General features: G+C 46.1%; 1 protein-coding gene across 1 annotated transcript; it reads left to right on the forward strand.

Moving 5' to 3' along the window:
* Positions 1-416: 416 nt before the first annotated feature.
* LOC307246416 (branched-chain-amino-acid aminotransferase, cytosolic-like) lies at positions 417-25,548 on the forward strand (the record flags this gene model as incomplete). The annotated part of the gene is made up of 11 exons (XM_080022330.1): positions 417-455; positions 1,282-1,341; positions 5,319-5,519; positions 6,755-6,865; positions 13,452-13,571; positions 17,120-17,280; positions 18,638-18,780; positions 20,270-20,355; positions 21,193-21,333; positions 22,009-22,083; positions 25,510-25,548. 11 exons carry the CDS (start codon positions 417-419, stop codon positions 25,546-25,548), a joined length of 1,176 nt encoding a protein of 391 aa, XP_079878456.1.
* Between the last annotated feature and the right edge of the window lie 1,809 nt (positions 25,549-27,357).

The raw sequence follows: 27,357 nt of genomic DNA on the forward strand, positions 1-27,357 counted from the left end.
AGGGAGAGAGAAGGGGAAAAGGGAGAGAGAGGGAGAGAGAGGGAGAGAGAAGGGGAGGAGGGAGAGAGAGGGAGAGAGAGGGAGAGAGAAGGGGAAAAGGGAGAGAGAGGGAGAGAGAAGGGGAGGAGACGAGGAGGGAGAGAGAGAGAACGAGGGGGAGAGAGGGGGGGGGGAGAGAGGGATGATATATATGTCGGGGGAACTGTTACTGGTCTATGGAAGTTGTCACGGATACTTTTATCAGAGCGAAACATTTTTTTTGATTCGTTTTTAATATTTTTAATCCTGACATACAGTATTTTCATATATAGCTGCAAAACCAATAATACGGCTGTTCAAGTTACTTCTATATTGATTTATAATTATTATTTTTTTTATTATTCTTTATTTTTTTTTATTATATTCTTTTTTTAATCATGGCGAGCCACTCAGACGTCCCATCCTCGGCTCTGAAGGTAAACGGCACATCCCATAATCTTCCGTCAGATAAATATATCTGTATTAGTATAAACATATCTATATTAGTATAAATATATCTGTATTAGTATAAACATATCTATATTAGTATAAATATATCTGTATTAGTATAAACACATCTATATTAGTATAAATATATCTGTATTAGTATAAACATATCTATATTAGTATAAATATATCTGTATTAGTATAAACATATCTATATTAGTATAAATATATCTGTATTAGTATAAACATATCTATATTAGTATAAATATATCTATCTACAGCATCAATGATTATTTGCGGTGATCAGCCGTGGTTATTTGCGTCACAGCGAGTTGCCTCACAGTCGCTTGGACGCAATCATGGGCCCTATAATTAATGATAGGGTGAGTCAGATAGCCCAGAGGAGGGGCATTTGTTAAGGGGAAACAAAATAAAATTAAAAAAAGACAACAGGTTTTACTTCATGGAGGAGGGCGTGTTTTCAACCCCCCACAAGCACACAATACAGCAGCCACTTTATCAAGGTGACCCAAATCAAATAAATAAAAAAATTCTATATATATAAATAAATATATATATATATTTATATATATATAAATAAATAAAACCTGTTTTTTTAATTTTATTTTGTTTCCCCTTAACAAATGCCCCTCCTCTGGGCTATCTGACTCACCCTATCATTAATTATAGGGCTATAATTAATTATAGGGCTATAATTAATTATAGGGCTATAATTAAAATCGCACCTGTACCACACCCGAATCCTAAATCCCGTTCTAACGCTGGTGAATCTTTAGATTTTTTTTTAATTCCTAGGGCTGTGACATCAGCGGTACCTCCACCAATGGAAAGGCTGCCAGCGAGTACAGTTTCAAGGTATCTCAACAAGGAGGGGGGTATAAGTTGAAGAGTTAAACCGCGTAGCCCCTGTATGTGTAAGCAACAGCCCTGAATGGAGGTATCAAAGGGTGTGGTTGTATTTTTAAATATTCAGGTGACCTTGGTTGTTTTGATGGGCTGGGCGAAGCACCTACCCTCAGTAACAGCTCCACCTGCAGCATCTTGGAGTTTTCCGGTTCTCCTGGCACTTACAAATCCCCTGTGGCAGTGATTAGCGCGCAACGCACCGCGTCCCTCCCCGTACGGTTATGCCGTGCCCGGCGACCCGATGCGGCGGCGGCGGCTGCTGTCAGACGTGCACTGCAGCAATCCCAGTTCAACCACCAAAGCAGAAGGAGATCCAATTCCAAAGCGAGTTCCATGGGCTTGGGTTTGAAGTCGGACGGTGGATTTGGTGTCACCGCAAGAAACCCTTTTGGGTGCGATCCGGTCGGTGCTACGGTCGGCGCTCCGGTCGGGTCAGATGCTCGGGTCAGTTGCTGTTGTGCGGCTGAAGGCGCCACATCTGGCCTCCTCTTCCGCCACTTCCTCCTCCTGTGGCACCGGGCGGTGCTGTGCAGCCCTCCCGGCACGATCCACTTTCTGGGCTCATGCTAAGTAGCTGGAGCTTTGCTTGTTTTCTTAACCCTGGATGCCTGGGCAGTAGACAGCAGGCTCAGGGGCAGATTAGACACACACACACACACACACACGCGCGCAAGCACGCACACACACACACGCACGCACACACACTCTTGTGTTCAAGCTGCTACACAGGTAGGCAGGCAGACAGGCATCTTAGCACGCATATGGGCACGTGCACACAGACATGTATTGGCATGTAACACACAAACATTAGAGGCTATATGCAAACACACACACACACACACACACACACACACACACACACACACACACACACACACACACACACACACACACACACACACACACACACGTACCATGGAGAACCTAACCTGACAACAGTTTTGAATTGACAGCACTAGAGACTTTACAAACACAATGGCACAAGCCTCAACCCAAAGCAAGCATTCATTATTGAATGAGTGTGTGTTTGTGTGTTTGTATATGTGATGATTTCCCCGAGAATTTGGACCTGCAAAATGTGTACTCAGGCAGGCCGCCTGAATGGCAAGACTCAGGGAAAACTAAAGGATTCCAAAGGATGCCGAACGGGAGCCCGAGGGTTCCACCTTCTGCGTGGATCCTGCCGGCCCAGTCCGCTCTCATACTCTTGGATGATGAGTAGGTTCCACTCATTCCGAACACTACCAAATGCCGTCCAACCAGGGAATACGCTAATGGCAAAACGGCCGTCATAAATAATTGATCCACTCTATGGCAGCGGCGGGATGAGCGAGTCGGACAAGTCGAACAGTGTGTGGGGAATATGCTGAAGGCACAATGCCTTGAAGTGAGCCAGGTTATAATCCAGCTTCTGGTCATTTTCTCTCTTTCTCTATCTCTCCACAACAAGATTTTCTGTCTCTGTTCACTGCTCCCCACAATAAAGGCAAAATCGCCCAAAAAATATATCTATCCATATATACAGTATATATCTATATATATATATATTTATAAGTGTGTATGTATGTATGTATGTATATATGTATGTATATGTATGTATGCATGCATGTAAGTTATGTATGTATTTATGTATGTATGTATACATGCATGCGTATTTATATATGTATATATGTATGTACTGTATGTATGAATGTTTTTTAATGAGGGGATGTTATCTCAACCTGTTTATTGTGAGATGATTTGTTGAGACAGATCCTGCAGTGAAGTCCTCGTGGACCAGTGGCAATACAGTCGTAGGTATTTATAGTCTCCTAATCCCTGCTCCCGCGCTGTCCTAGCACTGTCTGAACGCACAGCGGGTGCGGTTGCAGCGCCAGGGGATTACGCTCCATTATGCTCCATTACGCTCAACTCTTCGCTCGGCGTCGGTTTCAAAATGCAAAGACGTGCGACCCTCTCCGGCCTTTTTCCGAGCAACAGACAGCGGCCGACCGCGCCCCGACCCCGCCCGGCCACGTTCTCGAGCGGATTGCCTTTCGGTGTAAACTTAGGTCCTCCACGGCCGTTCAAGTCTCCCTGGCGTGTCCTGATTTCAGGAATACCTGAAACGAGGCCAAAAATGTATTTCTGTCTCATGACGAAGTCCCGACTGCGCCGAGGTTAAACACACAAGCGCAGCCTTCTCCCACCGCCTCCCAACAGTAGCCACAGTTTATAAAAAAGACACTTAATTAAACATGAAAATAAAGAGTGATTTGTGACGCTGCCAGGGCGGAGAGTCCACGGGGTGGGGGGCTGGGGGGGGATGTCAGACACGGCCGTGCGATGCTCAGGCTCTTGTAATCCAGGATTATACGGCAGGCGACCTTCTGTGGCGAGGAGGGGGGGTCCAGATCGCATCCAGTCGGAGAACCCAGCGACACACGCTGCTCTCAATAGACGTTATGTTCTGAAAAGATCCATTTCACCACAAGGCAAAATCTACAGTAAGATCTGAAATGGGACTTTATGTACATTTTACTGTGCAAGAAATACTTTTCGGTACAACGTTAGTATGTCCTCATGTATTTCATATGTAAGCTTTAATATCTAAGAAAATTATAATTAAAAAATAAAAGATAATATCTCAGCTCTAAATTATCATGCTCTATTAAAAAAGACGACCGGCCTGTGTGACTGCTGAGTAGGCACCTTCTTAATTCGCTCCGTTTTCGCACCTGAAATGTGATCGATTACTTGATGTAATTGATAAGTCGAGGCTGGAAAAACAAAAAACAAAAAACAGAACAACAGCCCAGTCCCTCAGGCCCCGGCCATATACGTACATGGTTATTTTTGAAAACGTGGTGTTTTCTCTGTGTTATGGCCCCCGGCCACACGAAAACGCTTTTTTAGGAACTGGAAACGGGGCTTTTGGAAAAAAGGCCTCCCAGGTTGGAGGTGCTTTTTATTCTTTTTAAATGGAGACATGAGACACAGGGTGAGGACACCGCTGGTCCCGGAGTGAGCGGGGACGCTCACCGGATCCCCGCCGGGTTCGATTCCCACGCCGGAGCAAGGCATCGAATCCCTAATCCCGTCACATTTAAAGGGGTTGACCCCGTATTCAGCGACCACGGTTGTATACCCGCTCTGCCTTCCTGTGTGCCAACTCCCTCGGAGAGGTTGCGGTGTAACCGGCTCACGGTTCGGGTCACGGTGTCCCGGCCACTTAAGATCTTACGGCAGGGGATGAGCTACAGCATAAGACCTCTGACGCCGATGCGCCGCGGTCAGTCTGTGAATCAGCTGGTTTACTTGTCCGGCGGACCGGAGACGTGAGAGTAGCGCCCCCCCGGTGGCGAACGGGGGAGAATGAGTAGTCGTCACCGCGGCCGTCGGGGTCGCAATGCTTCCGCGAGATGAAAGGCTAAAGCACCGGGTCGGCAGACTTTCTCTCTTTTCCTTTTTTTTTTTTTTAACGTGTGTTTTGTTAAATATAGGAAATGTGAATGTCGAGACGCGCCCACGTTTTCACGTTTTCCGTCTATGGACATTTAGCGGTGTCTGTATCCAAAGTGCGCCACAGTGAGCAAAGCCACAAACAGCCAAGAGGCTTTGGAAATGTGGATGGATGGATATTTTTTGGTTATGTACCCAGCCACGGGGGTGGAGGGGTCTGACAGTCTCAGACCAACCTGATATAAAAACAACAGAAGCGTCTGGTGTTGCTTGTTTTTTTAGGCGGCGTTCCAATGCACGAGCATCAGTCACACCAGCACCCACGAAACCCCCTGAAGAGCGAAACTGTCCTGCAACGTGTTCTGCTGGCATTCTAGTTTCGGATCGCTGCCTCACCCTCTCTCTCTCTCTCTCTCTCTCTCTCTCTCTCTCACCCTCTCTCTCTCTCTCTCTCCTTCTCTCTCTCTCTCGTTGTGCTACTACAGGCAGCCGACGTGGTCGTTGAGCGGACGTCGGACCCGAAGGCCAAAGAGGACGTGACCGACCTTGTGTTTGGGACGGCCTTCACGGACCACATGCTGACTATAGAGTGGAGCGCTGGCGAGGGGTGGCAGGCTCCTCACATCAAGCCCTTTGGCAACCTTTCCCTCCATCCGGCCTGCTCCTCCCTGCACTATGGCATTCAGGTAGAGCCACACGGAGGCGTGTCCACTTTTACCATCAATACACAAATTGTCTTTCACCGTAGCTAGGGCCTGACTCAAATTCACGGTAGATTTTGCTCAATTTCACAGACCTAGATTCTGGAAAATAGCAGATTTCACGGATAAAAAAACCCACACACACAACATTTCACGGTGATGATTAATTGAAACTGTGACAGTTCCACCTGCCGCCCGCCACCTGAGCGGCGTTTTCAGGGCCCTTCCGACACAGAGACACAGGCAGAGATGTTGTAAACACACCAGTTTATTGTACAGAGTGGACGGATGGAACAAGCCGGTGGACACACGTCATGAAAGAGGCTCTCCCCCTGTGTGTGGGGATGGGTGTTTTACCTGTTGCCTGTTGATTGCTCTGACGAGCAACGGGTGTACAGCCACCCCTGCTCCCGGGCCCAATTACCCACACCCGAGGCCGGTGTGGCTGCTAAAAACCACACCACCCCCACACCGCAGAAACCTTTTTAAGCGCACACAGTTGGGCCGAACCTCGTCACATGTGCTGACGTCTCATCGACCGGTGTTTTATGTTTACAACACGCCTGAACATTGACAAACAAGAATAACAAGTTTGGTGTTCAGGCTTCAGAGGACAATCTAGTCCAAGTTTGACGACAATAAGCACAGTAGTTTTCTGTAAAGTCTTGAGTTTTTAGACTGGACCATAGACTGTGGGATGGCTTATGATGGGGGTGCCACTGAGCTTTGGAAGACCAATGTCTTACACTGGAGTTCATCATCAGTCCAAAAATGATGTTTTGCTTTGAGCTCAACTTTTAACGGTCGGCAGATGAGAGGCCAAGCCTCACGGATGCGACCGCATTGCACATGCCTTCCACCAGAGCGGCTGCTGGAGGCTTTTGCCAATGTTCTTATTGCACGTGTAATAGTTAGTGCATGGTTGTTGTGTTTATTTGTTTGTTTTTATCAATTTCTAAATCATTCCGCTTTAGGGTATATTTTAAGATATCTAGGTGTTCACTGGATTTGTTCCCCGTCTAGGTAAACGTTAAACTTGTTATGTAGTGTATATTATGTTATATAATGCCTCTTGGCAGCCATCGCAAGCCTGGCCATCCTGGAATGGGGATTCCTTCCTTTTGTGGCTCCTTCCTCCTACCTCCATTTTTTAATTTTGTCCTTCATACCAATAAACCCCTGGCTTGACTATTTTCCCTCCCCTCCCCTTCTCCAATCAGCTGTTTGAGGGGATGAAGGCGTACCGTGGTGCTGATGGCAGGGTGCGTCTCTTCAGGCCGATGCTCAACATGCAACGGATGGCCAAGTCTGCAGAGAGAGCCTGCCTGCCTGTAAGGAAGAGAGAGAGAGAGAGAGAGAGAGAGAGAGAGAGAGAGAGAGAGACTTTGTTTTTTCAAAAACATTTAAATATTTTCAAAGGATATCACCAACCATGTGCATTCATAAAGGACAATGAAACATCCAACACAACAAAGAAACCAAAAAGTAAATAAAAAATATGCAATAAATAAATAAATAAATACATAAAATTCAAAATTAAAAAATAAATAGAAACCAACAAAAGAAAACAACAAACACATGCACATAGAGCACATGATTACAAGTGTTTTCCTTCCACTACAGAATAGATGACGTTTGACTAGCACCACTGTTGTGTGAACCCATCCAGGCTGTTCATCAGTTTGTGGAACCTATAGTCCACCCAGACCCGAGCCCTCACTCGGGATGCTCCCAGGTCAGAACCAGGACCTAAAGTCCACCCAGACCTGGGCCCTCACTAGAGCTGCAAAGAGGACGGCTGCTCCCAGGTCCGATCTGCTGTCCACCATCATCTTTCTACTCTTGTAGATTGACAGCTTTTCTCTCCCCTGCAAGAAGTTCATCAGTTTCCCGGCAACATTGGACCATTTCTCACTAAATGCAACAAACAGTTCTTTTAGCATGACAAATAAACATTTTAGTCTCTGACATTCAATGTAACAGTGAAAAATAGTTTCCGTTGCTTCACAGAAAGGACACTGTTTTGGGACAGTTGGGTTAAAAACGTCAACAAAAGAGTCGACTCCAAGAGAGCCGCGTAATATCCTCCACTGGAGATCAGCTGCTCTCTTGTTAAAAGGAGCTTTGTACAAGACTCTCCACACGGTGTGACGCTGTTCTCTGTGCTCAGGTACTCTCTCCACATGGTGCCCCGCCTTATATTTAGGTTAGTTTTGTTTAAGACTTTGACACAGTGTTTGTACAGTATTTTGCCTTTCACCATGTACAAGTCTATTTCTTTCGTTGTTTTAAAGCCGCTTGTTATCTCGCTAAAACCTTCTAAAACAGGACTAAAACCAAGCTCTGGAAAAGGATAGTTTTTGTAGGAAGTTCTGTTCCGTTGCTGTCGTCCCTCAGCATCGCCAGCTCCTCCTCTCAAAGTATTTTACTCCACCTGTTTAGAATGTCTCTTGTGTTGCCGTGTGGATCGGAGGTTAAGCAGCTGAGCTGCTGCCTGGGTTTGGTGGAGTCCTGGTCCTGCTGCATCCATTATTTGACGTAGCGTGACGTTCCTGGTAGAAACCAGCCTCTGGGGAAGTCCTGATGGGTGGTTGTCCTCCACGTCAAACATGGCTCCGTGGATCAGAGGCTCCTCCAGTCACCAGTGCAGGGAAGATGCAGGTTCCAACCCTTACCATTTAAAAAAAGACCATGTTTTCAAAAGATAAAAGGAAGTAAAATACTTATTTTAAAGGACCTAAAATCAGTTAAAAATAGATTAAAATCCAGCCCAAGCCCTCCTATCCTTCGTAAAATGCTGCTTGTTAGCTGCCTCCACACTACATCACTAGTGCCGGTGAGGTAGCGCTGAATGAATTGCAGCCGAAAAGTGGAAATCCTACTGTTCAAGTGGATCAGCCCCTGTTCTCCTTTCTCTTTGGGTAAAAACAAGACACTCTGAGGTTCCCAGTGAAGTTTGTCCCAAAAAACCTTGATCTTCGCAGTGAGACCTGGGTGAGACCAAACTTTTCCAAAGTTTTCCACAAGTATTGATGCGCAACCCTACCAAACGCCTTTTGCTGGTCCATGGAGATGAGACCAGTAGCTAAACCCAATGAACCAGAGACGTCCAAAAATGTCCCAAATCAGCGAAATATTGTGTAGGATGGACCTAGCAGGCATGCAGTACGTCCTCAGTCTGTTTGCCAGAACCTTGGACAGGAGCTTGTAGTCCGTGCAGAGCAGGGATACCAGGACCCAGTCCTTCATGTCTTGGAGGTTTTTTGGTAAAAGGGTTAAAACCGCCCTCCTGCAGCTCAGAAGCAAAACCATTTTATTAAAACTTTCATTAAAAACATCTAAAAGATCTTTGTTTAATTCCTCCCAAAAAGTAAAAAAATAAAAACTCTGCAGGAAGCCCATCTATCCTTGGGGCCTTTCCCCCCTCCGTGCTCTGCAGTGCCATGTGCAGCTCCTCTGGAGCCAGTGGCCCCTCCACCTCCATATTGGTCTCCTCAGAGACCTGGGGCAGGTTGCCGCAGAATGAGTTAAACAACTCTTAGTCCTCCACATCTTCACTGCTGTACAGCTCAGTGTAGAGCTGCACAGCTCTGCCACATATCTCTCTTGGATCCTAAGCTCCTGTCCACTGTGGATGGTTCTGCTTTGTCCTATCGTCTTCTCCAAACTGAAGAACAACTTGGAAGGTTTGTCCATTAAGTTCTCGGACAGAAAACCTGACCGGACCAGTGTCCCCTGCCCATTAGTGCCAAGTAGGTTTTTTAGACTTGAGGACATTCATATGTCCTGGATCTCCTGCTGACGCTCATGAACCCTGCAGTTCCACTATCTCCGTCTCTAGATCCTTCATAGACCTGGTGACATCTCGTGCGGCATTGAGAGTGTCCTGCTGACACAGTTGCTTCATCTCTACTTTCCCAACATTGTCTGAGAGAGGCAAAGTCCTGCTCCCTCATTCTAAAAAAACTCCAAAAGAATTTAAAAACATGTGCTAAAATGATGTTTAAAACAATAAAACCTGTATAGTTATGCCACGGAAATAAAGTTGTCCCTGGTGTGTGCCCATCTGTATTGTCTCTTATCAAAGTGCATTCTCCTCCAGACGCCTACCGGCCCATGCACCTCCCTCGGCTCTGCCATGGCTCGTCTGGATGCAGCGTGAGGTTCCACGTGATTTCTGTCTAAGGAGTAATTTTCCGTACAGTTCAAATCTCCTCCTAAAAACCAAAACTCCTCTTGATTACAATTGATTAAAAGGATCCCTTACTTATTTAAGAGCGGCACCCTGTCAAGGCCTTTAGTGGGAGCGTACACATTGATTAAAAACAATACTGAAACACTCCAACGTGGCCCCGGACCACCATCACCCTGCCCTCACACACATGTTCAACGGTAAAAGACAAAGGGGTAAAACCCTGAGAGAATAAAACTCCCACCCCTCCGCTGGCTGAGGTCATGTGGCCCCACCCGCTCACTCTTCCCGTCTAATTAGACTATCACTGTGTGTTTCTTGGAGAAGAGTGACATCAATCTTGTTCAGTTTTAAAGCCCGGAACAGACATGCTCTTTTCCTAATGTCTCTTGCTCCATTTAGGTTGAGGGTTCCCACTTCAAAACCAGGCATTGTGAAATAAGCAGAGAGACAGAAGAGAGTGAGACAGAAGAGAGTGAGACAGAAGACAGTGAGAGACAGGAGAAGGACTGAGGCTTCATGCTGTGTCTGTGTCCCCTGCGCTGCTGAGTTCTAATTTCACCTTTTGTACAAGCTTCTTAAATATGTACATCTCCTGGTCTGTAAAAACACCTTTTTCTTTGCTCCTCGTCTGGTTCTGAGGTAACAAACAGCTCCCTGTCCTCAAAGTGTTCTCAGACCTTTACGTCCTTCTGGCTTTCTGTTTTCTGCAGGAACTGCCTCATTTTATCGATGCTGTATGCACCCCTTGTCTTCTGGTTGCAGGGACCTTGTCATCCGGGGTCTGACTCCCGATCTCAGCAGGTTCCTCCTCCATCCTGGAGTCGGACTCCATCCTTCTTTCCGCTAGTTTCCTTCCTGTCACTTTCTTGTTGTGTTACTCTTGTTTTTTTTTCTCTTTAGTTGAGGTACGGTAAGTAGGGACTCCTCCTCCATCATCTCCTCATCCTCGCTGCCTCCTGTCAGCACTGCTCCGGCCACGTTAGCTGTCCCTCATTTCTCCCTCCTTCCCACCTGCACCTTCTTCCTCTCCACCAGCCCCTCCCTGTGCTCCTGCAGCACCGCCACCCGGAGCCATCTTGGTGTCTACATCAGCAGCTCCGGGTGAGGCCGGCAATGCTTCACCGGCTTCATCCGAGGCTGCCGATGCCGCAGCTTCCTTTTGTTCCTGCTGTTTCCTCGCCCGCTCCCTGCCTCTCCGTCCTGTTCCCCCGAACCACCTCCATCCGTCCCTGTTGGTGCTCCGCTCTTCTCCACAGACACGGAGGCTTTCCCTGGACAGGCTCTTGTCAGGAGGCCCTCCTCACCACGGCCAAAGCACTTTGTTGTCTCAGACAACGTAAGACACTTGTTAGTTGAAGTTCAAGTTTAAGAGGTTATTTGTCACATACATATACATACGGTCATACATACATGCAGTGAAATGTCATGACACCCGTTGAGTACGCACAATGAGCTCAATAAGCTCTAAAAATACAAAAAATACTAAAATGTGCGTAATTGACACAATCGCGATTTCTCCAAAATTATATCTTGGTATCAATCGTCTGTGTTGTATTAAATATAGATTTAAATCCTCCTAAATGAAACTTACCTTAACTTACATCCATTACTTACCTCACAGGGTACAAGTCCTGGCATGTCACAAAGCTTCAAATGGCTCCGATTATACATCTACATCGCAACCAACTGATAGTGGAAAATGGTGGCCCCGCTGGGTCCGTAGGCCAGGACGTTGGCGTTCTGGCCCTCCAGGATGTGAGGGGGGATGGGCTTCACCCAGGACAGGAAGACCTCCTGCTGGGTGGTCTCCTCGCCCGTGGAACACATCAAAATTGTACTTGATGGTCTCCAGGGAGCCCCTCCGTTTGGCGATCTCCAGTTTCTGAGCAGACGCAGGGTCCCTCCACCTTCTCGCTGGGCAGGTCCATGTAGGGTCTGAGACGGACCGCGGTGTTCACCTTCTCTAACACCACCACCACCACTGTGCTCACCTTCTCTATCACCACCACCACCGTGTTCACCTTCTCTAACACCACCACCACCGTGATCAGCTTCTCTAACACCACCACCACCACCACCACCGTGTTCACCTTCTCTAACACCACCACCACCACTGTCACCACCACCGTGTTCACCTTCTCTACCAACACCACCACCACCGTGTTCACCTTTTCTACCACCACCACCACCACCACCGTGTTCACCTTCTCCAACACCACCACCACCACCGTGTTCACCTTCTCTAAAGAGACTATAACAATAAGAACCACACTTCATCCTGGCTGTGGACACAACGCTGCCAGGACGACAACCTGCACCACCGCCAGTGCTGCCTCCTCCACGGAACACGGGGAAGCAGCGGAGATCTTAACGCCATGCTTCTGTGTTACCCTGGTGAGGTCCGACATCGCTGCGGACCACCACCACCACCACCACCACCACCACCACCACCACCCCCCACCACCCGCCGTTGTGTACACACCACAACAAAACCAAACGAAAACCAACACCCGTCACCAAAAAATAATTCAAAACACACGGAAAGACGAAAAGTAGAAAGAAAGTCACTCACTCCACGACAGACGCTCAGACGCTCCGCTCGCTCACGCCCCCACCCAGAGAGAGAGAAAGGGAGGGGGGGAGGGAGAGGTGGAGAGAGAGATGGAGAGATAGATATAAAGATAGATGGATATATAGATAGACTATAGAGGTATCACGGTAGAAGTCCAAGTGACGCGTTGCCACAGCATACGGGCGTGGCGCGTTGTGCAGTAAGTGCTGCTTCCTATTGCATCCACTGTTGCAGCTCCACCCGCCACGTCAGCGTGTGGGGTGGGGTCCCCGCAGCATTTTCCACGGAAACACCAGATAAAACTACAAAGACATGTTTTTGTAAAGAGTGGAATCAATGAAGGTGCCCAGTGGGAAAATAGCCCTGGGATGGGCGTGTCCCTCTGTATTCCAGGCATCTCTTGAACGGTTCTTTTGCAGGAACGAACGGAAGCGAGTCTCGCTGCGTGATGAGTCGTTCTTTCTGTCGTCAAGTTTTACAGTTTTACGTCGTGTTGTTTGTTTCCCCCTCCCATGTAAGAGATATCCTAAGCTCCTCCCTCGCCGGGAGGTGCCCTGCCTGAAGAGGAGCGCACCCACTGTCACGTCAGGTTCACAAAGCGAAGGCACCACACACTGGTCTGACTGTGAGCTTTTATTTGACTATTATTATTGATGTGTGAAAAATACTGTTTATACCTGTTCTGCACAGAAATAACTAACTATAGTACTGGTTTTATTTTATATTGTGTAACATTTAAAAAAATATTATACAGTATCTATAAATCAATAAATATAAACAAAAAATTATATTAGAATTATTCACTATCCTGGTTACTCCCATCCAATCAGATCAACTTAAGCAAATTATAACAACCCACCCCACCGTCCAAACATTCATACACATAGAGCCTCACACAGAGCGTTATTTATGAAAATGTTTTGCACCTTTTAACTTAAAATATATATATTCTTTCTAAATATAGAGATACCGAACCGTACCGTTACCGTGGCCCCAAAACCGTGATACACACCGAACCGTGAGCCCACTGTACCGTTGGATCCCTCCTTCCAACCTCTTTTTCCAACATTCCAATCTACCCTTTTCTCTCCCCCCTCCCCCTCCCTCTCTCTACCCCCCCCCCCCCCCTCTCTCTCTCTCTCTCCTGCAGGTCTTTGACCAGTCAGAGCTGATGGAGTTGATCAGGAAGCTGGTGCAGTTGGACCAGGACTGGGTTCCTCACTCCAACTCAGCCAGCCTCTACATCAGACCCACCTTCATCGGTACCGAGGTGAGGGCCACGCGGACACACACACACACACACACACACACACACACACACACACACACACACACACACACACACACACACACACACACACACACACACACACACACACACACACACACACACACACACACACACACACAGAATACCCCCCAATAAAAATGCTTAAGATTCAAACTACAGGGCCAATAATCTCTCCCTCAGGTTCCCTTTGTGTTAACATGGACTGTGTATGAGATTGTTCAGTTTCTGCTGTTGATGAATTTTTAAAGTTGCTGCAAATGTGAAGACTTCATACAGTTCCTTGCCTCCTGCTATCTCTCAAAAAAGTCTTTAAGATTAATATAGATAGATAGATATACGGATGGATGGATAGATAGAGTGCATAACAGCAAGATGGATGGGAGGGAGGGAGGTATAGACAGTCAGACAGATAGACGGAAAAATGTCAATATGCAATAAACCTAGAAATTAACATTAAACCATGAAAAATGAACTTCTGCAATAACCTAAGAACGAACTTCTTCTTCTTTGGGCTGTTCCCGTTAGGCTCCACCCTGCCTGTACTCTCTTCTTCACCTCTCTCCCGCACTCACCGCTGCTTTGGATGGTCGACCCCAAGTACTTGAACTCATCCGCCTTCTCCACCTCCGCCCCTTGCATTCTCAGCTTTTCGCTGCTCTCCCTCTCATTCAGGCACATGTATTCTGTCTTACTCCTGCTGACTTTCATTCCTCTTCTCTCTAATGTATGCCTCCACTTCTCCAGGCTCTCCTCAACCTGCTCCCTACTCTCGCGAAAGATCACAATGTCATCCGCGAACATCATAGTCCACGGAGACTCCTGCCTGATTTCATCTGTTAACCTGTCCATCACCATTGCAAACAAGAAAAAGCTCAGAGCTGATCCTTGATGCAATTCTACCTCCACTTTGAATGCCTTCATCACACCTACTGCACACCTTACTAGTGTCTGTCTGCCCTCATACAAATCCTGTACCACTCTTACGTACTTCTCTGTCACCCCCGACTTCCTCATCCAATACCAAACTTCCTCTCTCGGCACCCTATCATATGCATTCTCTAAATCCACAAAGACTCAGTGCAACACCCTCTGTCCTTCCCTGTACTTTTCCATCAGCATTCTTAAAGCAAACATTGCATCTGTCGTACTTTTTCCTGGCATGAAACCATACAGCTGCTCGCTGATCCCCACTTAACCTAGCCTCCACTACCCTTTCCTATAGCTTCATGCTGTGGCTGATCAACTTTATTCCCCTGTAATTACCACAGCTCCGTACGTCTCCCTTATTTTTGAAGATGGGTACCAGTACACTTCTATCCACTCCTCCGGCATCCTCTCCCTTTCCAGGATGGTGTTAAACAGTCTCGTTAGGAACACCACCGCCATCTCACCTAAACATTTCTATGGTTCGCCAGGTATGTCATCTGGGCCAACTGCCTTTCCACTCTTTATCTTCTATAGTGCTGTTCTCACCTCATCCTTGTTAATTTGCTGCACTTCTTGATCCACTATCCCCACATCATCCACTCTTCTCTCCCTCTCATCTTCTTCATTCATCAACTCTCAAAGTACGCCTTCCACCTTCTCAACACACTCTCCCCACTAGTCAGCACATTCCCATCATTATCCTTCATCACCCTAAACCTGCTGTACATCCTCCCCAGCTTGGTCCCTTTGTCTTGCCAATCGGTACAAGTCCTTTTCTCCTTCCTTACTGTCCAACCTCTCATACAACTCGTCGTACGCCTTTTCCTTCCACTTCTCTCTTCGCCTTGCGCCGCATCAGCTTGTACTCCTGTCTACTTTCTTCATCTCTCTGACTATCCCATTTCTTCTTCGCCAACCTCTTCTGCTCTATGCACTCCTGTACTTCCACATTCCACCACCAAGAGTCCTTGTCTTCCTTCTTCTTGCCGCATGATACACCGAGAACCTTCTCAGCCGTCTCCCTCACCACTTCTGCAGTTGTTTCCCAGTCATCTGGTAACCGTTCATTCCCAACTATTGCCTTCCTTACCTCTTCCCTAAATTGCATGCAACCCTCCTCCTTTTCAACTTCCACCATTTTAGATTTGGCTCTTCTTTCACCCTCTTCCTCTTCTTGGCCTCCAGAGTCATCCTACAGACCACCATCCGATGCTGCCTAGCAAAACACTCCCCGACCACCACTTTGCAGTCACTAATCTCTTTCAGATTGCACCTCCTACATAAGATGTAGTCCACCTGTGTGCACCTTCCTCCACTCTTGTATGTCACCCTGTGTTCCTCCCTCTTCTTAAAATACGTATTCACAACAGCCAATTCCATCCTTTTGGCAAAATCCACCACCATCTGTCCTTCCACATTCCTCTCCTTGACACCATACCTCCCTGTCACCTTCTCGTCACCTATGTCTCTGATCCCTTCGCCAACATGCCCATTGAGATCTGCTCCAACGACGTCTCTCTACCTTGGGGATGCTCTCCACCATTACATCAAACTCACTAAACAATTCTTCTTTCTCTTCCATCTCACACCCAACTTGGGGAGCATATGCACTGACCACATTCGTTATCATCCCATCAATTTCCAGCTTCACGCTCATCACTCTCTCCGACACTCTCGTCACCTCCAAAACACTCTTGACATATTCTTCCTTCCAGACTAACCCTAACCCCATTTCTCCTGCCATCCACTCCATGGTAGCTTTTACCTGGCTCCGATACTCCTGGCCTTACCCCCGTTCCACCTGGTCTCTTGTACACATAGTACATCTACCTTCCTTCTCTCCATCATGTCAGCCAGCTCTCTCTCTTTACCCTTCACAATGCTAACGTTCAAAGTTCAGCTCAAGCTCAACTCTACTCTCCTACACTTCTTCCTCTCCTGCTGTCTCCGGACACGCCTTCCCCCTCTTCTTCTTCTTCGGCCGACAGTAGCACAATTTCCACTGGCACCCTGTTGGCTAACGGCACCAGTGGTGGTCGTTGTTAACCCGGGCCTCGACCGATCTGATGTGGAAATCAGATTTGTGGTCTGCATGTTTGATTTGGAATTATTTTTACGCCGGATGCCCTTCCTGACACAACCCTCTCTATTCATCCAGGCTTGGCTGATGATACACTGGCTTGTACACACAGTGGCTAGATTAAACCTAAGAACAACAAAAATGTGGTAAAACAAAATCTTAACGATGAAAAATAAATGCAACAATAAACCAGGAAAATACATCGAAAAACAATGAACAAAGAATATAATTACAATAAACTATAATTATTATATACACTCAGGGCAAAGGTTCCTGTTTGCACACTGACATGTCTCTTTAAACACAAACTTATCACAACATTGGAAATCACCCTTCAAGATGCATATGAAGCTGTTCTATTCTATTCCATTCTATTCTGTTCTCATATCTTTTATTTTAGTGCAGCCGAACATGACGGCGGCCACTTAAAAAAAAAAAAAACATATCCGGGACAGTGGTTGATGTATTTCATGACATTTGATGTAAATAATATTAGTTTTGTGTTTTGTGTGGACGCTAGCCGAACCTGGTTGTGAAGAAGCCGTCCTGCGCACTGCTCTTCGTGTTCCTCAGTCCGGTGGGAGCCTACTATGGCATCGGGGCCGAACCCGTGTCCCTGTGGGCCGACTCCAAGTACATCCGAGCCTGGAAGGGCGGCACGGGAGACTGCAAGATGGGCGGGTGGGTAGGAGCATGTGCACACACACACACACACACACACACACACACACACACACACACACACACACACACACACACACACACACACACACACACACACACACACACACACTTCCCCCCCAAAAAATGTAAACTATCAATGTGCTTTTTACTGCTGTTGACTATAAATGTTGCTGATAAAAACGGCAAATCTTACAGCAACACAAACTCCTTCTCATTCATCAGTGCGAATATTTATCAATGGACATACATAATTATATATATACACATATATATAATATCTTTTATATATTTATATATATATATTTATATATATATATATATATATATATATATATATATATATATATATATATATATATATATATATATATATATATATATAATAAAATATTTTTCAATGCATGAGGATCCAATGAGCATTGACTCTCATTGTTGTGGAACTGGATGCTGTGTTGAAAGTGAAAGTATTGAAAGTCAGGATAGAACCGGCTCCGATCCGGGGTGGATTCTTCTTGGATTCTGGAGAGGAAAACATTTCCTGCTAATTTCCTCCGAGACTCGGAGGGTTTAACCCAAAAAGCCTTTTGGGTCGGATGCAATTTTCCTGGAAAACAACGAAGAACAATGATTCTCAGCAAATCTATGGAAATCCCTGTAATTGGCCCCGTGACATGAACTCTGTCGCTAAGTAGTCACTGATCGCTGCTCTGCACGCCATTTAGGTCAAGCACTTTGTGTTGCATATTAACACTTTATCAAGTTACACACACGCACACACACACACACACCAAAGCAGCAACATAATATAAAGTAACATTTTTTTTTTCATCCCTGATGGTAAATTCAGGCAATAACCCTGTTGTACCATCACATTGTTGTCCGACAGACAGACAGACAGACAGACAGACAGACAGACAGAGTGCATAACAGACAGATAGATGGCGGGAGGGATAGATACAGAAGGTAGATAGATGGATTGATGGAGGGAGGCAGCGAAGATAGATAGAGATGATGGATGGATAGACAGATGGATGAATGAAAGACAGATTGATAGATGAAGGATGGATGGAGGGCTAAATAGACAGACAGACAGACAGACAGACAGGCAGGTAGTCTGTTTGTCTCCACAGGGAAGTTGCGCTGTCACAGTACAGGTGTTCATTAGAGATATGAACATAAACATTTGGGCAGAGTGTTTCAAATATCAGCTCAAAATCCCCTTTCATTCAGGTGGAAACTTCCCTTGGTGTATTCTGCCGATTTTGCAGAAATGACTGCGGTCACCTAAAATAATACTCAAATAGTCCAATAATCGCTGATGACCTCATAATTGTGACGTGGGCGCGTGTTGCAGGAACTACGGCGCGTCGCTGTACGCCCAGTACGAGGCGGTGGACTACGGCTGCCAGCAGGTGCTGTGGCTGTACGGCGACGACCAGCAGATCACTGAGGCGGGAACCATGAACATCTTCCTCCACTGGACCAACGAGGACGGAGGTGTGTGCGCACCGCCGCAAAACAACACCCGGCACATCCAAAAAAACACCACAAAAACACAAATCAAACAAAACACTAAACAAACACCCAGAAAACACCCACCCACCCACACTCAAGCCATCCAAACAGAACGGAGCAGTTTCATGAGGTGAATAAAAACAATATTATTTGAATTGATCTGTAATTATTATTTTTTTTATATTTCATTTTCAGTATTAGGGCAAGACATACAGTACATACACACAGTATATATAATACTACTGCTACTACTACTAATATTACAGTAATACTAATAATAATACAATAATAATAATGAATAATAATAATAATAATGTATGTTTGTCAAGCTGAACAGACTCATCACTCTTTTTGCGTGGCTTCTCATCAGAGGAAAGTTTGATTTTTCAAAAGCTCCGGTAGAAGTCAGGTAGGGAGAGAAGCTGATGTTGATTCTTCTGAGAATTATCACACTGCACTTCGATAAACTCTAATTGCAGACTCTCTTCCACTTCTTCTGCATCAATCAGGAAGGGAGTCGAGAACAGCTTGATTTCTTTCTCAGTGATAGAAAAATCTGGGAAGCGCTGACTGAATTCTGTAATCAGAAATCGCTGCAGCACAAAGGCGCGACTTAGCTAGCGCACATCAGAATGTGAGAGTAGGTGCCCGTATTCAGTGTCGACATCAGATAGGAAAGCTTGAGATTTTCTTTGGTTGAGGCCTCGTGCTCGAATTATGTTGACAGTTTTCACAACAGTGTTCATCACATTGCCAAGCTGGACTGTCTTGGCACAGAGGGCTTCTTGGTGGATGATACAGTGCATTTTAACAGCCTCACCTCCACTCTCTTGCACCTTGGCGCACACCATAGAGGCCATTGTCCCATTTAAGTCCAATCTTGTTAGACTCCTAAGATCAAGCAGCTCCTCTGTAATGCAAAGGTTATCGTCAACTCCCCGCAAAAAATTAGCAGCTGTGCGGCGTCTGTGGCATCTGTGCTCTCATCACATGCAATCGAGTAAAACCAGAGCACAAGCTTCATGACACCTGATGTTTAGAAGTTGGCCAACAAGTCTTGGATTCACCCCACAACTGTGTTTCTGGACATGCTAACGTTGTTGAATTATCGTTCTTTGATTCCTCTTGTTTTGTGGAGAAGCTACCTTGTTCAAGACAGTAGCGTCACCTAGTGTTAAGACTAAGAAGTACAATACAGTCAAGCGCAAGTTTCATGTGTGGGCCATATTCCATTATATTTTTAGAATTTGCTGCGGGGAAATTAAAAAATGGACCACGGCCCGCAGTTGGCCCGCGGGCCGTAGTTTGGACACCCCTGGACTAGGGCATCCAATGCCTAAAAGCTGTGTTACGGTGACCTCTAGTGGATATGTGCTGTCAGTGCACGCTGCGGTCCACACGTCATGCAGACGATCCTCAAGTTCATCTTCCACTTTTCTCCACCACCTTCTTCTACCTCTTCTGTCCCCAGAGGAGGAGCTGGCCACGCCCCCTCTGGACGGCATCATCCTCCCCGGCGTCACCAGACAGAGCATCCTGGAGCTGACCAGCAAATGGGTGAGAGAGTGAGAGAAAGAGTGTGAGTGATATCGTCATTTTTTTTGGATTGTTTTTCTTGTTCCTCTCTCTCTCTCACCCCAATTATATTGGAATTATTCACTATCCTGGTTACTCCCATCCAATCAGATGAACTTAGGCAAATTATAACAACCCACCCCACCGTCCAAACATTCATACACATAGAGCGTTACACTTGTTATTTATGAAAATGTTTTGCACCTTTTAACTTAAAATATATATATTTTTTCTTAAATATAGAGATACCGAACCGTACTGTTACCATGGCCCCAAAACCGTGATACACACCGAACCGTGAGCCCACTGTACCGTTGGATCCCTCCTTCCAACCTCTTTTTCCAACATTCCAATCTACCCTTTTCTCTCTCTCCCTCCCTCCCTCTCTCTCCCTCTCTCTCTCTCCCCCCTCTCTCTCTCTCCCTCTCTCTCTCTCCCCCCCCCTCTCTCTCTCCCCCCCCTCTCTCTCTCTCTCTCTCTCCCTCTCCCCCCTCTCTCTCTCCCTCTCTCTCTCCCTCTCCTCCCTCTCCCCCCTCTCTCTCCCTCTCTCCCCCCTCTCTCTCCCTCTCTCTCTCTCTCCCTCTCTCTCCCTCTCTCTCTCTCTCCCTCTCTCTCTCTCTCTCTCCCTCTCTCTCTCTCTCCCTCTCCTCCCTCTCCCCCCTCTCTCTCTCCCTCTCTCTCCCTCTCTCTCCCTCTCTCTCTCTCTCTCTCCCTCTCTCTCTCTCTCTCCCTCTCCTCCCTCTCCCCCCTCTCTCTCTCCCTCTCTCTCTCTCTCTCTCTCTCTCTCTCTCTCTCTCTCCCTCTCACCCCGTCTGGCAGGGTGAGTTCAAGGTGACGGAGCGCCACCTGACGATGGCGGCGCTGCGGCGTGCGGTGGTGGAGGGGCGCGTCCGGGAGATGTTCGGCTCGGGGACGGCCTACATGGTCAGCCAAGTGGGACGTGTCCTCTACCAGGGAGAGGTAAAGCCAGGGCCACGCCCGGAGTGCACGCTGCTGCTGCAATATAATGTTTAGTGCATCTATTGAGAAATATATACTGCAGAAAACTATTAACTATATATTTTATATATATATATTTGAAGATACTGTATTTATTGTTAGTGTATATATATTCATGTCATGTTACACATTAATATATGGTAATATTTAGTCATTATATTTAATAATTATGATCGTATTAAACATATGAATGCACATAGTGGTCATATAAAATAAATTTAATAATATATTGAGGAACAAGAAATTGAGGCTGATACAAAGGGAAGGACGGCCCCGGCCCCGCATGCAGACAATTAACATCCACCAGCGGCTTGGACTTAACGGCTGATAAAATACAAATATGCGCTTGGTAACGCAGCATCTCACTTTGAAATAATCCCCCCGCCCCCATAAAAGGGTTTTATCCTAAAGGTATTTTACACAAAAAATTTGCATTTAAATGTTTTTTGGACTCAAGTGTTACTTAAATGCGAGGGCCTCGCGGCTGCTTTATAATATAATAATATCTGAAATAATATCAATGGTTTTCTATTATAGGATGTCATGTTTAATATCATGTTTGATATTGTAATACGATGTATTCAAGGGTAATGTCTTTAAATTTGATTGTGTGTGTGTGTGTGTCTGTGTTTCTAGAACCTGGACATTCCTTGTCAGGGGAGCGGTTCACAGCTGTCCTACAGGCTGCACGAGGAGCTCACAGATATACAGGTGAGGACACACACACACACACACACACACACTCCTCCACAGCTGTCTGAACATCTGTCCTCCTGGGCCTTTCTGCGTGGGAGCGAAACAGACGTGTGCGATTAAAAGCTTTTACGCGCTGCACCGCGGGACGCAGGACGTCTTCTGACAATCCGCCGTTCAAAGAAAAGCCTTTTTTATTTCTGAATTCTTTAAACACCGTTCTGGTGTAGCTCTGCCCGGTCGCAATGGAATCACAGAAATGTAAAGTGTCTGGGGACGCTGGGGCGGATACAAGCTTGAGTGCAAACAAGGTAAACGGTGATTTTGTAATAGGTTGTTTTTTTAGGAGCTTCACTAAGAGAGCTTTAAGTTGAAAAGGTCGACTGAGGTATTATAACTGAGGGTTATCAGAGCCACAGTTTATTTAGTTATTTATTTATACATTTGCATTTACATATAAGTACATTTTCATTTCCAAGGAATTGGTCTCAGTGCGGATTGGTGCATTACTGTCGAGACAATTATCAAATTATCATGTGGGTGGAAATATGAATATGGATGATATTGATACAGGATGAATAAATATTAATATGAAGAGTGAGGGCCAAAAATATTAAGAATGACCTGAACTATCAGCGAGCTGTTCCCTTCCAACGTCCCACTAAATACAGAGAGGACAACAACAAAGTCTTTATTATGATGTTTGATCCAAGAAAGTGACCAGACAACGCAGAGGCCATAAGAATCTATCTCAAAAACTTTGGGGGGAAACATACCTACCGTGCTACAAGGTCAACTGAGAGAGCCTGATGTTTTCTCTCTCTCTTTCTGAAAAAAAATTATATATATATATATATTTTCAATTAAAATTTCAATTGTCACGCCAAGAGTTCTCACATTATAATAATAATAATAATAATAATAATAATAATGATCTTAAATATAGCTGCAGGCAGCAACACATGGGTCCAGGTTAGTCACGTTAGTCGCATTAGTCACAAATTACAGTTCTTCCAGCTCCCGTGAAACGCAGCATCATTTCCTACCGACAACAATTACAATTTCCTGAGCTCCCATGGAACGCAGCATCGGTTCCTGCTGTCGCTCGTCTCGACCCGGCGCTGATCTTGCGCGGAGCAACCGACCCGGCCCCTCTGCTCGGACAGTTCTGAAACTGCTTGTGTTTTGGGAGTTTGTGTCGTTTATTGCCTTGTGTGCCACAATGCTGCACACATGTCGCACAATGACAGAGTAATTGTCTGTGACCAACCCGTACGCCGCAGTGTTTTCAGGCAACCGTTTGGTGCCGTGTCGGGCAATGACGACTCTCTGTGAGCGATAACAGTCTGCTGAGTTCTCGTGAAACGCAGCAATACTTCCTACCGACATGAGTCATAATTTTCCGAGTTCCCATGGAACGCAGCATCAGTCTGTGCCGTCTCTCGTCTCGACCCGAGCAACCAATGCACACCAATGCAGTCCAGACCGCAGCGCACCTCGCCCCCATGCGAAAGACCCTGCCAGAGCCCAACCGGAACCTTTAAAACGAATTGGATGATGATGTCACAAAGCGCCCCACCCGCCCCACCACCGCAGCCTGCCCCACTCCGCCAACCTTGGTCCCTTCATTCGGCTACATCCGGTACGTCGCCTACATGTCCTTCACAAAAATATTTTCTCACAAATGCCCGCTCCAAATATAGATCGATGTGGATCAGTATGTATGTATGTGTATGTATGTGATAAATAAAAAATCTTGAATCTTGAATCAAACTTGGACCAGAAAATGTCTGGACTGCCCCGAATCGACGACATCTCGTTCATATCCGTGGGTTCGGCGGTTGCTGTGCGGCAGACACTTTCAGCCAGAAAAAATCCTAGGACAAAAATAATAATAAAAATCAGAACAGGCTGGACCCCTAATAATAATATAAAAAGAATAATAAAAACATAAATGAAGACAACAATAATAATTATAATAAAAATATATATAATAATATTTAAAATAATACTATTAATTTACTATCGTTATTTTAAATATTATTATTTTGTAATATTATAAAAAAAAAAAATTACACACATGAAGACTAATAATAATAATAATAATAATACAAATAATCATAATATAATAATTACAATATAAATTAAGACGATAATAATGATCTCAGTGAAGTAGACATAAAAAATGTTTTTTTACAATACAAAACAATTTAATTAAAAAAAAGAAAGAAAACTTTCCCTCTCTGGGCTTCTCTTCCTCCGTATGGGGTCAGTTCGGGACTTGAGTTGATTGGAAGATGTGCTGTGCTTCATCTCGGCCTCGTGTGTGCGTGCGGCGACACTATCTCTCCTCCTGTCAGCGCTTGAGAGAGAGAGAGAGAGAGAGAGAGAGAGAGAGAGAGAGAGAGAGAGAGAGAGAGAGAGAGAGAGAGAGAGAGAGAGAGAGAGAGAGAGAGAGAGAGAGGGAGAGAGAGAGGGAGAGAGAGAGAGGGAGAGAGAGAGAGAGAGAGAGAGAGAGAGAGAGAGAGAGTTAACTGTGAGTCTAATGGCGGAGGGAGGGGGACTGCAGATGGAGGGAAGACAAACTCCTGAATGCTCTCATTGAGCTCGCTGTAATTACACAAACCCAATTATTACCACCGCCTTTTGTGATCTTCAAAGGCGAGGCGCTGCAAACCAAGCCCCAAACAAGTAACAACAGAAGGATAAGGAGGAGGAGGAGGAAGAGGAGGAAGAGGAGGAGGAGGAGGAGGGCGGAAGGGAAGCTTAATGAACAACAAAATTGACAAAACGCTGGGAAACGCGAGGCGCGCCTTTAAATCGGTTGACATTTCATTAGGGGGAAAACAACAACAAACGACTGTTAACCCCCCTCCACACACACACACACACACACACACACACACACACACACACACACACACACACACACACACACACACACACACACACACACACACACACACACACACACACACACACACACACACACACCTCGCAGACAGCGCCGCGCAGCAAACAAGCGAGTGGTCGAGGCAGCAGATGAAAGATGGGTTTAGTAAGTCGCCTCGCCGTTCCTCATTCAAGTTAATTAGAAATCACATTCTTTTGTTTCCCCTCCGCGGACGCTTATTTACTTCCCCACTCCGACCATTAGACCAAATTTGCAACATGAGACGCAAATAATTGGATTTGTCTGCGCGGCTGTCACAGGCTGCGGAACAGTTGGTTTATTTATTTGTTTGTCTTTTATTATCTCTCTTTTCATGTCTGCTGTTTTTGTGCGCCGGTGTTGTGTTGGGCGGCCGACTTTGCAGATCTGCTCGTGGATATTCATCTATTTTTTGTTCGTTTATTTATTTTTTTTCTTCTACGCGCAACTAAACGGTGTCAGAAGGCGACGGAAGTTTATAAGTTTTATAAGAACTTTTGCTCTCTCTGCAGTACGGCCGCACCGCCAGCGACTGGACCGTCCTGGTGTAGGAGACCGCAGAGAAATATCTCTCTACCCTGGGAAATATCTCTCACACACACACACACACACACACACACACACACCTGAATAAATGTGTGTAGAGACATAACGGATGCAGGTGCTTCCAAGCTCTGAATGGAGGGAGAAAACCATTTAAACCCTACGTTACGGCTTTTGCAGTCACCGCCCAAAAAACCCGCCGCGCTTCGCGGCGTTCCGCGGCCGCAGACGCTCCCTACCGGCTCGTCCCTCATCCCTCACGCCACAGGACAATCCGGCACGTTAATGTGAAGAACCATCCAAAAAAATCGGGACTACGCTCACGATGTTCCGAGGGGGGAATCGGGGCCGAAATCGGCTTTATCGTCTTGCAGCGTGAGCCCCATGTAGGTTTTTCCATGAATTTGTCACCCGTCTGTACATCCATGTGAGCCAGCGTGTGTGTTTGCGAACTCACGGGTGTACACTGCACATACTGCACATGCAAAAGACCAAAGTTTCCTGGTAAGACTTGTGCAACGGTCAAAATGCTACAGCTGCCAGAGGCCATTGATGGCTCCGAATCTCTCCCTCCCTCCTTCCCCACGGGGCATGATCTGATCTGACAAGTGCATCGCTGTCATCTTCAGTTTGTCCAATTTTAAATTCTAATTAATGAACTCGCCGCCACTTTGAGTGTGTGTGTGTGTGTGTGTGTGTTGATCTTCCATTTGTCTTTCCCCTCGTCTTCCTCCTGCAGTCTTCTTCATGGGCGGTTTGATTCCCAGGCCCCATGCCTGCTGGTCTGATTTCTAATAGAAATGAATAAAAAAACGATGAATGCCAATTACTTTTGTGAGTTTTAAGTTATTTCAGAAGAAATTGTGAGTTCTTTTTTCGTCGAAGGGTACCAACAAATCTTTCCAGGCCATTGATCTCTTTAGCAATAATTTACCTCTTTTCACAGTTTCTTTGCTTTACTCTGACATACCAAAGGCATGCAGGTATACATGAGAAAATTGCTTTTAATTTAATCACTTTTCAGGAGGAATGAAGCATTGTTTCAATGAGCTGTAAGGGTACCAACAAATTTGTGTGAAGTGAACAGTCAGTTCTTGAAGTTGAAGCAGCGTGAGGATCTGAGCCACTTTGGCAAGGAGCACATTTTGATGCTGGACGACTGGGTCAGAGCATCTCCAAAACCACAGGTCTTGTGGGGTGTGCCCGCTCTGCAGTGGTTACTACCAACCAAAGGGCTCCAAGGAAAGACGACCGGTGAACCGGCGACAGGGTCATGGACGCCGAGACCTCATTGATGCATGTGGGGAGTGAAGTCTAATTGCTAATAAAGTTAAGGCTGGCTATATTGAAAGTTGTCAGAACACACAGTGCATTGCAGCTTGCTGCATATGGGGCTTTGTAGCCACAGACCGGTTAGAGTGGCAATGCTACCCACTTCAGAAAACGTCTACAACCGGCACGTAAGCGTCAGAACTAGACAATGGAGCAACAGAAGAAGGTGGCCTGGTCTGATGAATCAAGTTTTCTTCACAGGAAGAGATCCACCAGGAGGCACTATGGGAAGAAGGCAAGTCGACGGAGCCAGTGTGATGCTGTGAACAATGTTCTGCTGGGAAACCCTGGGTCCTGGCGTTCATGTGAATGTTACTTTGACACGTAGCACCTCCCTAAACATTGTTGCAGACCAGGTGCCCTCCTTCATGGCAACGGTATTCCCTGATGGCAGTGGCCTCTTTCAGCAGGGCACATTACCCTGCCACATTGCAAAAATATTTTCAGGCACTCCAAAACCCCCAGATCTCAATCCGAGGGGTCTT

Source organism: Zeus faber (assembly GCF_960531495.2).
Source record: "Zeus faber genome assembly, chromosome: 21".
Taxonomy (NCBI): domain Eukaryota; kingdom Metazoa; phylum Chordata; class Actinopteri; order Zeiformes; family Zeidae; genus Zeus; species Zeus faber.